The 13668-nt window shown below is 34.4% G+C and overlaps 2 protein-coding genes across 2 annotated transcripts; one reads left to right on the top strand and one right to left on the bottom strand.

The window, feature by feature from the left end:
- Positions 1–330: 330 nt before the first annotated feature.
- On the top strand, positions 331–1318 carry LOC132174026 (uncharacterized). Its single transcript, XM_059585739.2, has 2 exons — positions 331–336; positions 722–1318. The coding sequence occupies exons 1-2, from the start codon at positions 331–333 to the stop codon at positions 1316–1318; spliced, it is 603 nt and encodes a 200-aa protein (XP_059441722.2).
- Positions 1319–4439: 3121 nt separating this feature from the next.
- LOC132175833 (transcription factor MYB58) lies at positions 4440–7616 on the bottom strand. Its single transcript, XM_059587898.2, has 3 exons — positions 7374–7616; positions 5806–5935; positions 4440–5399 (listed from the first exon to the last, which is right to left on the bottom strand). Exons 1-3 carry the CDS (start codon positions 7510–7512, stop codon positions 4637–4639), a joined length of 1032 nt encoding a protein of 343 aa, XP_059443881.2. The 5' UTR covers positions 7513–7616; the 3' UTR covers positions 4440–4636.
- Between the last annotated feature and the right edge of the window lie 6052 nt (positions 7617–13668).

The raw sequence follows: 13668 nt of genomic DNA, 5'->3' as shown, positions 1-13668 counted from the left end.
AAATTATTTTTTTGGAATATCTCAGAAACCTTTGATTTTACTTTCATACGATATGAAGTGATTTGTAATTTATGCCAACTACAATGACTACTTATTTATTTATTCTAAAAAACTTTTTTTTTTTTTGTATTTATTCGCCCATTGGGTTTTTTTCTTTTTCTTTTTTAAAAAATTGTTTTTTTTTAAAAAATATATATATTTAATTATTTAATTTTTTGAAAGAATAGGGGTATTATAGGAATATAAAAAAATAAGTGGCATTTATGATACATTTTGGTAGTTTAATGGGTTACTTTAGTACCTTTCGAACATTGTGGGGCTCTATCGCAAATGGCTGTTAGTTTGGGAGGATTTTTTTTATATTTTTCCCTTTTTTATATTATTATAATACTCTTATTCTTTTACAAACTGAAATTAAAAAATTAATAAAATAAAAGGCTAAACTAAACTATTTTTTAAACAAAAAATTTTAAAAAAAAATTGAAATAAAAAAAAAAATTAATCAAAACACTTGGTACATATTCTAGAGAATTTCTCTTGTGATATTGCTAGGCATATAGCATTCGTGGCTTTGTTATTCCCGGAACGAGTTTGTTTTTCAATAATAGACCATTCAACTATAGGCTTATCTAGTGCTTTCCATCTAGATTCAACGATAGATCGAATGCCTATAGATTTTAGAAAAAAATCTCATACATGATTTCCAAACCAACTCATACAGGAGGCACGTGAAGCACTGGCTTTGTTTCAAGAAGCAAATTTAAGTGAGGACAATGGACACCCAGACGGTGAAGACTCTGAAGTGCGGCAGAATGTGGAAATCTGGAAGGCACCTCCAATAGGTCTAGTCAAGATGAACTGGGATGCTGCAGTGGACTCAAAACAAGGAAAAATTGGACTGGGTTGTATAGCCCGGACATCAAATGGTGCTTTTCTAGCAGCTCAGAGTATGACAAAAATGTTTAGAACTGAACCGGCAGTGGCCGAAGCTTTGGCAACTTCATATGCGGTTATTTTTAGCAGGGAATTGGGTCTACAGCGAATCATTTTCAAAGGGGACGCCCAGACCATTGTCAAGGAAGTTAACAAAGAAGGTCCCTGTTTGAGCAAATATGGGCTCCTTGTGGAGGGAATCCAAGGTGAAATGAGGACCTTTGAGACTGCTCAATTTAATTTTGTCAGGAGGGAAGCTAATAAGGCTGCTCATCGGTTAGCTAAACTAGCTACCAGCCATGTCACAGATGCTACTTGGTTGGATTCTGTTCCGCTGGAGCTCTGTTGTATTGTAAGAGGAGAAGCAAATATCTCTTCGTTGTGATTCCTGTTTTCTGAGTATTGAATAAGAGTTTCTCATCTTTTCACAAAAAAAAAAAAAAAAGGATTTCCAATAGCCATAATTATATCCATCAGTAGGAACAAAATTAAGAGTTTGAGACATCTTATGAGGAGTCTAAGATTATACTCAAGAAATTAATCTTTCACAGAGTGAACCCGCTTTGATACCAATTAAAAATATAAACTAGACTCCAAAATGCACTTAGAGGGGAGTGAATAAATGTTTATCAAAAAATATGTGGAATTAAAAAATAAAAAATAAAGCATGCAAACATTCACCAAATATAATAGAAAGCAGTAAATCAATCAGACATAGAAATTTGGTAACGAAGAGTAAACCTTTTAAAAATCTTTTTAAAAGTAAAACATTTTCGGGGTAGCAAAATCAAGAAAATCACGAAAAGAAAATCTAGATTACAGACACAAAGACACTTACAATCCTTTGCAACTCCTAAGCTCTGTAAGATCAACATGCTTTTTGCTTGTCTTCCTAGTTCGACAATCTACTTGAAGTGATTCTACTTTATTGGATCCTCCGATAGACTTCTAATCGTTGATGAACAAATTGGCTTCTCAAACACAACAATTCTTTAAGAGAAAATATCTTTGAAGCTCTGAATGCTAATAATCTTCTTTTAGCATAATATGGAATTTTGTCTCTCAATTGCTTGGAAAAATCGTGCTCTATAGAGTCCTTTATATAAGCAACTAAGAATTAGGTTTCCTTGCTCAAGTAAAAAACTTTATTATGAAAAATCCGTAATAGCATTCTGACGGTAGACTGTCTTGTTCGAACGGAACTAGGGTTTCATAGAAATCCAAGCTGAAGTTGGAAAACCCTAATGCGGAAATAGATAGCTTTCGTACGAACGGACTTGATACCCGTTCGTGGCTAGGTTAAACTTCTTCCCTAACATTTCTCGTTCGAACCCACAGCAAATAGCCTTGCAAACGAAGGTCTCTGGATTTACTAAGTACAACTCTCGTTTGGACGGCCCAACAAACGCCCAACAAATGAAGCTTTCAGGATTTACTATGGAACATATCACGTTTGGATGGTCCAGTGAACGGAGTTTCAACTGAGAAGAAATTACACTTTTGGACACCTTAGCCAACCTAAAAACTAAGAAGTCAAAACTCAACTCCATGTGATCTATTTGAGCGCTCACCCCTTCTTGATAGGGTTTTTTGCACTCTTGAAAGAACCTTTGGTGCAACAACAGTGCCTCGATGTATACAAACTAGTGGCCATCATCACATAGCCCAATCAGGTTTGACCCTGGGTGGTCCATGCTGCTAACAATGTTGTATGGTTGTGACCACCATACGTACATGGTTGTACTGATCACTCAGATGACCTCTTGGATCTAATGACAAAACATAAACTAAAACAAAACTATAGAGCCTTGCCCCTATAATATTAACCCATAACACAAGGTCATGCCATACGATGTAATTTATCTAAACTTTCTTTTACATCCATGCATGATAAAATACTTACTCGAATTCTTCATATCTTATAAATCAATTATCTCAAATGCACAAAAGGAAGAGTTCACATGTTCATAAAATATAGTTCATGCATATTTTCCTTCACATCAACATAGTATGCTCAAAAGAATGCCAAATAGATAACAATATTCATGTGAGATTCACTCGAGTCATAGGACAAGTCCTCAAAACCAATCTCGAACTCTCTAAAATGGTTCTCTGCAAAAACCCTAGTGTTAGACAACTCTTCTAGACCAAAAACACTGGCCTAGTTAGGACCTAAAAACTGACAAAATAGGGTGTTGGAACAATATGGGATTGACCTTGGAAGTGCTAGAATTGATCCTACTGAGGGAGGACCTCATCAAACATCTTTGCAAATGAGGCTCTCAATGGCTCTAAATTAAATGTCTCGTTCGACGAGACTCTCAGGGGCTTCATATGAATTGGCACGTTCAGATCTATGCGAACATATTTCCAAACAACCTTCTCGGTGGCTCAATGATTTTTAGTACTTGATAGACTCATCTAGACAGGTGCAAACATATTCCGAAACAAGTGTCTCAGTGGCTTCTTATAACATTACTTGTTCGAACGACAACAAACGAGTTTTTGAATGAGGTCTTGTGTACTTAACAACTTTAATGAATTTTGACAATTAATCCTAAGTACAAAACTATCCAACCAAGTATTACATTCATACACTTATTTTGAATACTTAATCGGCCAATTAAAAATCTAACATAGATAAATAATCAAGGGTGCCACTCAAACAAACCCACTACGTGAAAATAATCAGACAACACCACCCGAGATCACCTCTAGGGAGTCTTACATAACAAGGGTTACCAAGTTCAAAAAGGTATGGCCTCTAAATTAAAGCCCTAAACTCTCTCAACTCATTAACTTTTACTCTCAAAATCCTTTACTAACTAAACATTAGAGGCCAGCGTCTTTCCAGTGAACTTCTTCTTGTTTTGCAAGAGTCCATCACAAGACAAACAAACAAGTTACTTCTTCGATCCGGTTGTGCAAAAATCTGCTTCATCACAAGACAAACAAGTTACTTTTTCCTCAACAACCAAGGAAAAAACTTGGACCAAAGTTTCTTGTATAATCCATAAAGCAGTTAAATAACAATCAATCTATTGTTGAAAGTTAAGATCATGCGCGCCACATCTGTCAAAAAATAACATTTTTTTACTTTTTTTGTTTAAGAAAAAAATGTTCATTGGACGATGTCGTTGTACTTGTTTATGTCGATCGTGCATGTCAATGTCGACAGTGAAGGTTTGGGTGAAGTATCAAATATCGAATACCTAAGGTTGTCAAATGCTTACAACAGTCATGCATGACGACGTTTGGTGACACTGTTGATCCCCTCTTTCATTGACAAAAAGGTTAATTTGGTCAAAACAAACAACAAAGTTTGGTAAGATTTAATTTGTTCAAATCAATGGTTAATTATATTCAAACTAGTCTACTTTTGCATGCTATTCATTGAACGAGTACTTAATCATCAAGTGCATGGGTTTACAGGTTCTACTTGTAATTAATTATTTCATGTACTTTTGTTGACCAACCAATTAGAGACTCTGATGATCATTCTCTCTTTTGATTATGGTGTGTAGGAGATCGAGCATCAAGAAAAATGTATCACTTCTTCACTCAACAATCAATACCTATTGGACTTTAATTTTATCATGTTAGGATTTCTACTATAAAAAGTCAACTTTAACATGCTCTTCATTAGAACCACAACTTTCACACACCCCCCACCCTATTGGCTTGCAGATTTGTGATCATTGATCTAGGCCACAGTGGAAAATAACCCAAAATTAATTTCTGGATCCGATTCATCTGGCGTCGAAAATATCTGGCACTGAAAATTCTCTGGGGCCACCTCATCTTCTTCCCCCATTGCATCTAATCCCAGTTCATTTTCCAAGTAGCACAGCCACTTTTTGTTCTCAACTTCTACAGAGTTTGAGATTTTGCACCCATTCACCACCTGATGATCGTGACCAAATTGGGCTTCACTAGACAGCACAGAGTCTAAGTTATCCAACATGTTCCAAAACTCAACATCAGCCTCCAGTGGGATTTCTAGCCCTTCAGGTTTGTTCACCTCCTGTAACATGTTATTCACATCATAGGGTCCTCCATAATGGATCAGTGAATCCATTTGATCTTCTGGTCTTGAAACCTCAGCTGCAGATCTAGAGTTTGAGACATTTGAATCATAGGAATTAGAAACAGAACAACTTGTTTGTTGTTGTTGTCGTTGTTGTTGTCTTGGGTCTTTTGCTGTGGTAAATAATTCGTCTCCTACTTCTTTTTGTGAATCTTGATGATCAACTTTCTCATCAACTCCTATATTATTTTGTTTCCCACATGACGTAAATGAATTCGTAGAGGAAGATGAGGATGAGGAGATCATGAGGGAGGATAGCTCATGATCTCCATTTGAATTTGCATCCTTGAGAGACCATTTTTTCTTCAAATGAGTGTTCCACACATTCTTAATTTCATTGTCCGTTCTTCCAGGAAAATGAGAAGCAATTTTGGACCACCTAACATGTCAAAAAATAATAATTAATATACATATAACTTTTTACACCAATATTATATATATATTTTTTTAAAAAAGACAGGTAGGAGCGACCAACTGTAATTACTCTATTAGAGCGTGACCATGGTATCCATGTCCACTGTAAATTGCTCAGGAGGAGCCTGGACGGTGAAAATTGAGCCATAATCTGATCTAGCCAGACCAGAACATCAGTAATTCTCAATGCGGCTAATACTAATTAGGCTTATGTGAGTGATTCTCCATTACATGCATAAAGTCGAATCCATGCCCTAGTACGTGCCTAATCTCATGAAAATTTTCTTGAGACAAAAAAAAAAAAAAAAAACTTTTTGCACCAAATTATTAATGCAGAAAATGTATTACATAGCCTACGTATAGGATCTTACTTGTTCCCCAAAGCTTCGTGTAATTTGATTATGGATTCCTCTTCCTCTTTGGTAAAGTGGCCTCTTTTCAAGTCAGGACGGAGGTAGTTAATCCATCTCAAACGGCAACTTTTTCCGCATCGGAGCAGTCCTAAAGTAATGTGTGAACATAAACTTAATTAACATTTAGAGCCCAAAGAAAAAAGGAAATACATAAATTGACATGATCCGTTTTGTTGCTGCCAAACCTAAAAACAACCTTGATTTAGGTACAAGATTGTGTGCAATATGAATAAGATGGTCGGGTAGCAGTTGTTGTCAATTCTGGCCCTTTTGTAGGTGGGATTTCCTAACTTGAAATTAATAGGGAAATTGCAATCTTAATTTAGAGTTTTTCTTTTGTGCTTTAATTTAGAGCCAATGATATATATATATATATAACCATATTTCACTAAAATTACCAAACACTCCTGTATATGGAGGGGAAACTATATAGATGGCAAACAAATGAAAAAGGAAGTGCTTCTGCTAATCTTATAATATAAATATAATATATCACGATTTTAAAATCTTAATCAATTAATTAAATAAGTAAAAAATTGATTAAGATTTTGATTAAAACTGCAAATTAAAAAATGGGTATTATTAATCTTGAACGATTCATTTAAATAAGAGAGGTTTTAATTATGTATGTTCCAAGATTCGAGGAATCGTTCCGATCGATAAACTCCATTAAGTCTTTTGCGCTACACGTTACACATTTCAAAATTTACTTCTCAAATGATGATGTGTTACAATCCTCATAAATTAAGATATGTATTAATTAATAACGTGACAAATAAGAAAAAGAGATATTCTTTTCAATGTATGTATTAATTTAATTAATGCATAAAAATTTTTTAATTTGGTGTGAATTTTCTATATATATATATATATGTGTGTGTGTGGTGGAGAAAAAACAAGAAATGGAAATTATATACATATGTGGTGGAGAAAAAACAAGAAATGGAAATATCAGAATCTGAAAGCAATTTAAAGTTAATTACAATGATTACGTGCTTCTTCAAAAAGTCATTTGTACCGGTCGAAAAAGACCCAGAAAATAGAACTGGTAAAGACGTTTCAAAATTGTCTTGCTAGCTACTAGCTAGTAGCGCATCAATGTCATAGTCAACGCACTTAATCCTAATATGATCACCACTTTTCATTTCATGCGATTTCAACCCTACTAAATTTCCATCTTTAGATTGCCAAATTACTATTCCATTAATAAAACATCATTAAAAATTAAAAAATAATAATAATAATAATAATAATATCCATATCCTTAGTTTTCATGTTTAGATTGCGATAATAAAAGCCACAATGAAAAAACAAAAAATATGAGTTTAATTTTCAGCATTATTAATCGGAGAATGATGAACTTTACCAAGAAAAATGAATGCATGTAACAATTAACTAATTAATTAATTTTTTTTTTTAACCCAGAAAAGTGAAGAAAATGCAAGAATATTATTGCCAGTTTCTGATCATGAGCATGCATGCATGGAGAGAGAGAGAGAGAGAGAGAGAGAGAGAGAGAGTTATACCAGCTTGCTTAGGAAGAGCCCTCCAGTTATCATGGCCATGTCTCTGAATGAAGGTGATGAGCCTCATGTCCTCAGAAGGACTCCAAGGGCCCCTCTTCACTTGGCTCTTATCACAGCAAGGTGCTCTTCCTTTCCCCATGAATCAATGAATATATATTTCTCCTCTTCAATTCAACTGCTGCATCACCTTTCTGTGTTTGTATTTATACAGAGAGAGAGAGAGAGAGAGTGAGAGAGAGAGAGAGGGAGAGAGAGAGGGGGGGGGGGGGAGAGAGAGAGAGAACATGCCATGGAATGGGAGGGCTGATGTTGCAATAAATAGAAGGAGATCCAGCAAGATTATTGAAAATCTATAACTCCATGAAATAAATATTTATTTATTTATTGATTTGTCCTGTCATGATACAGTCTCCCCAACTTCAGCAAGCTTAAGCTCACCTGTACTTATCCATTTTTTTAATTTTAATTTATTATTTTCTGTTCCACTGTACACACTCCTATAATACTCCACATGAGACTCAAAACTTACCCATCCAATTACCTTAAATGACATCACATTTAGAGAATTTTGTTAATTAACTTCTATTTTGCCATCTAACACTCGTCATTCAAATCTCATTATTTCTTTGTCACTTCTGCTAACTTCAATAGTTGTATAGGATCTCTTACCAAGTCCAACATGTGTTCTTAATTAATTTTAATCATTAACGGGTAATTATTATTGTGGTTTTTAAAATTATTATTGAATTTATAATTATAAAAGGAGAAATACTATACATCATCTCCCGATTCTTCTCTCATTCTCATAATTTTCAAAATTACGATTGGATCTGACATGTGTGGGATTTATAGAGGTCCTACACACAGATCCAATAATTATTTTGAAAATTGAAAGAATGAGAGAAGAATCGGCCGAAGAAATCAATCATTTCCCTTCTAAAATTCACATAAACTTTTAGAGAAAAAAAAATAAAAAATAAAAAGATAGTCTCTACCATTACTTTCTTATTATATATGCATGATTATATATATAATCTCTTGACTAATGTGGGATAAGCTCATAAATTAAGGCAACTAAATCATTTGTCTCCATAATAAAAGAAGTAGAATAAGTAAGGGAAAAAAAAAAATTACAAGATTATCATACTTTAATGCTAGTGTATATATATTCTCCAACAGGTTCTTTAGTCTTAATCATTTTGTTTGTGTTTTTGTTGCCATTGCAAGTTGTATTTGAATGCTCGTAAAGATTCTACAACTTTTACTTGTTACGTCAATTAATATCTTTGAGTACAATTAAAAAGGTTGTACATCTTTTTCCTTTTTTTATTTTTTTTATTTTTTTAAAGTTATTTTGCCCTAAAACCCAGTCGGGGAAAAATATGGAGAGAAACCGATTAGTCAAGAGGAAAAAATTCTTAAAGACAAAATTGTTTGTAAAAAACTAAATGACAATTTTACCCTTTTTTGAAAGAACCAATCTGCTCCTCTCGATTTCTTTTGAAATCGATAAGATGCTATTTCAAACCAGTCAAGATGTAGAAGTAGAAAGCATTCATTTTGGACCCTAAGTGCCTAGATACAATTTTCCACACTAGATCAGCACCATTCTAATAAAGTACAAACTACCAAAACCGACCGTGTGGAAAAGTATAAAGCTAGCGCATTGAATAACAAAACAAAGGGAGCCAATTTCATTCTTTTTTCTTTTTTTCTTTTTCTTTTTCGAACATCTTGTGGCAATGATATACTTCAACCTAATCCGATGACATGACATGTTGGAATGAAATAACAAGTGAAAATCTATGATTGAAACCTCCCACCTTAATGCCACTTGCATGGTCCGTAGAGATTATTAAAAAAATATATAATCTATTAGAAAATGAACCACTGAGATTGCCTCCTCTCTCTTCTTTCCATTTTTATTTTTTCTGATAGAAAAAGAACCCAAATCCATCTAAAGCAATTATCACCCCGCTATTACTTTGTACTACTTTCTGCTAGTTTGGATCGAACTCTCATGGCAAGATTTTGGTTTGAAGAGAGCTTTTCTAATTAATTAGAAACAGTTTAATACGTGCTCTTAATTGCATTTCATATTTTCTCTTTCCAAATTTCTTTACCAAAATCTTTTAGTCAGTTTGATTGACTAATGATCACCTAACTTAACAATATTGGGCAATACATTTCCATATATATAGACCACGTCGTGTTTTTAACAAAATTTAGTGTTATAATATAAATTAAATAATCAACTTCATCTCTTTTTATCCGTTTAAATTTTTGGAATAAGTGATGATTTAACATGATATTAGAGTCAAAAGTCTTGAGTTCGAACTTTGACTCCGTCATTTATAACCCCCATTTCAATTAAGTATTCCATGCTTGATGAGTGCAAAATCACCTTGATTCTTATTGATGTGATTGTGGGGTTGGATCAGGCTATGATTTAGTCGGACTTGAAGGATGGCCTGCGGTGCCTACCGTCTAGGCCCTTCTTATGCGGCTTTCAACAGTTAGGTGCTACTATGGTTACCTTTAGGTAGAATAATCACAATTGGTCTCTCCCTGCCACCTGGCTTTTAAATTAGAAAAATAAAAATTAATTATATATGAGAGTAGTGTAGCTAGCATCCTCAATTAACAGGGAAGTTAAGTTGAATACAGTGCAAATTCAGTAGTTGATTGGTATTATAGGTGGAAGGAAGGAAGGAAGGCTAGAAAAAAAAAACATACTCCCTACGCAACAAGGACAGATATGAAGATCATCGATATCCATGGCCATCTTGTTTTCCTTTTACCAAATTTTATTATATTATAGCAAGTGGAATGTTGTGAGATCCATGCAAGGATGATGGATCGATCGACGGTGCGCAAGTCATCACGTCATGTCAAACAAACAAGTCTTATGATTTAGGTCACCCGCCCGAATTAGTGCCGTGGAATTATATAATACAAAATTAATATTATTATTAATTATTAAACTAGCTAGCTAGATCATAGATCTCAAATTGTTTAGTTAATTAATTAATATAATATGCCCAAGCCCTGTCCCATGCAATTCTGTAAACAATTAAGTCCAACCAGATTTGAAAAAGACAAAAGAAAAAACATTAATTCCCCCCCCTCTCTAAGTCTTTTGTTAGGGAAACTAACATTACAAGGCTTTTACGATGTGGTACCTAATCTTGACATCTTTCCTTTGGGTTAGTAGGGTTTCACTAACCATTCAAGACTTTTTAAGACCACCAACCTAAACAAGTCCAACTACACAAAGTCAAAAGAAATATATTGTAAAATATTTTTATATATATTATATATAATATATATATATATATATACATATGCATGACGAATAGCTTATGTGTGTTTGGCCTGTGGAGCCACATGGCATGACATTAACTTACGAAGTTAGAATGATGAACAATGGTTTGACAATTTGCTTTTTCATTGTGAACGCACTACACTACACGGCTGCTTGGATGAGTTTAACAAACTCCTACCAACCTTTCTATTATCATCGTGTGCCATATTTTTATAATTCTCTTGATTTTTTATTTTTTATTTTTGGATTTTTCAACACTCTTTTGCAGCCGCAAATAGCTCAAAAGAATTATTGTAAGGGGTGAATGGGTAGTTCAGTATTTTTAAGAAAATCTTTAAAGTGATTGGACATATATTAGAGTAAGAGTTTGACTTCTGAAATGGGAATCCTCAATCATATTAGGGTCCATTTGTATTTGTGATTTTCGAAAAAATTGTGATTTAAAAATATTGATTTTACAATATGCGATTTGAAAATGCGATTTTTAAAAAACGTAGTTAAACGTTTGGCAAAATCGAGGTTTGACATTTAAAATCACAGTTGATCTTTTAAAATTGCAATTTTGTAAAAAAGCAATCTCAAACAGTTTAAAATCACATTTTTTGTCTATGAAATCATAATTTCAAATGCACCATTAGTATTTGTGATTTTTGAGATCCACTAATACCCGAATGAAGTTGGATCAATCTATGCCTCAATCGAACTTGAAGATATGCTTGTGGTTTCCACCGTCTAGCCCCTCATCCCTTCATGTGCAGCTCCTACCTTGTAGGCCCCTCCTCCCCTACTATGTAGCTCTTAGCTTGTAGGTGCTATTCTGGTAACAACCAAATAGAATAATTACAACCTCCACTTGGCTTTTTTTATTTTTATTTTTTTCTAATTGAAAAAAAAAATAGCTCAAAAGAATTCAAATTCGACAATTATAAAGTTAAAATATTAATTAAGCTTGTGTTTGTTTCGATTTAAAATGACATCATGAGGAAAATGTCATTAAGATTTAGCAATATTTCCTTCGGTTGATAAAAATGCTAGGTGACCACTGACCATGCATGTTTCTTTTTTACATTTTTAAATAATTGATTTTTTTTTTTTTTTTTGTGTGTGTGGTAGATAAACAGAAAAGTCATTCTCAATGGCCATGATATAAATAACCATTGACTTTACATAGACTTATATAAATCTTTTGCGCAGTTTGGACGATCAATCACCTAACTGGGAAGATCAAATAACTATTGAAAAGATCATGCAACTACTACGAATTAATTCAGGAGAAGCCCGGCCAAAACCATCCAAGGATAAAATTGGCAACATCAAAGATTATATGCATCACATTATTTTTGCTTTTTTTTTTAACAAAGAAAAAAAGGTAAAGGGCAATCAATGAGAGGCTGAAACTCTTGCATGGATTTTAGCCAAACAGCATCTTCTCTTGGAGGGGTCTGACCGCAATTCATGATAGCTACGTTTGGCAAGGGGAGGTCCAGCACTGTAGCTGGAACGGTACTGTTCCAGCTACAGTGCTGTCTGACACTTGGCCAGCTTTTTTTTTTTTTTTTTAAGCAAAATATTAAAAAAAATTATTAAAAAAAAAAAAAACAGAGGGGAAAGATGGGGTGGTTCCAGCCACCCCTTGGCCAAAATGGGGTGGCCGGACCACCCCATTTTTGGCCAAGGGGGTGGCTGGAGCCACCCTTGGCCGATCTGGGGGTGGTCGAACCACCCCCGTGTTGGCCCAAAAAAAAAAAAAAAAAGGATCGGTGCATTTGGGGGTGGTCCGGCCACCCCCAAATGCACCGATCCTTTTTTTTTTTTTTTTGGGCCAAGGGGGTGGCCGGACCACCCCCTTGGCCACGGGGGTGGTTCGACCACCCCCAGATCGGCCAGGGGTGGCTCCAGCCACCCCCTTGGCCAAAAATGGGGTGGTCCGGCCACCCCATTTTGGCCAAGGGGTGGCTGGAACCACCCCATCTTTCCCCTCTTTTTTTTTTTTTTTTTTTTAATATTTTGCTTAAAAAAAAAAAAAAAAAAAGCTGGCCAAGTGTCAGGCAGCACTGTAGCTGGAACAGTACCGTTCCAGCTACAATGCTGGACCTCCCCTTGCCAAACGTAGCTGATGCGTCACATCGGAAAGAACTCTGATTTTGATATGGACTCTTTAAACTATTGAATATTGTGGCTGTGGAGATTTTATTATTATTATTATTATTTTTTTTTTTTCAGGGCTATTTAAAAAGGAGAAATGATATTTTTCTTAATCATATTTCAACCATAAATGAGTAAATTCATTATTGAATTTGTGTTTGACTCACATGAATTTACAAATTTATGTGTGTTCTACACAATAAACATGCAATATTAACAACTAAAATTGACAAAATATAAAACATGCACATCACAATTACAAACACAAAGATTTGTTTATGAAGTAAAAAATCAAAAGAACCCATCAATGGAAAAAATCAAGGGTAGTCAAACTCGAAAGAGCACTATGTTGAAGGATCCAGATTACAAACATAAGTAAAACTTACAACCCGATGTAAATCCCTAGACTCTATAAAACAACAAGTAGACAAGCATTCATCCAAGCTCTACAATTTTCACTTAGCACATTTCATCATTGACTCCACCGATAAGCTTTTCAATGATACCACAAGATACATCCATAGTACGAAACCAAATGAAGCAAGATACAACAAAGTACAAAAACCTCTAGAATCCAATCTAGGCAGAATACCACACTCTTGTTGGGAATTGTGACCTGAATCCCAATGATTTAATATATGTGTTGACATTCAAATATTTGTAATGAATATATATATATATATATATATCAACTGCTTCCTTCTTCAAATTCCCAAGTTCCCTATTCCTATTATGACTATGTTAATGCATGGTTTCGTTTTATGCTTTTTCAAAAGCCTGATTCCAAACACTTCTGGTTCATTACTTTTGACGAAGGCTTTAACG

The sequence above is a fragment of the Corylus avellana genome, chromosome 3, assembly GCF_965113065.1.
Source record: "Corylus avellana chromosome 3, dhCorAvel1.hap1.2, whole genome shotgun sequence".
In the NCBI taxonomy this organism is placed as follows: Eukaryota; Viridiplantae; Streptophyta; class Magnoliopsida; order Fagales; family Betulaceae; genus Corylus; species Corylus avellana.
The sequence above is the reverse complement of the archived record's forward strand: the minus strand, read 5'-3'. Positions and strand labels throughout refer to the sequence as shown.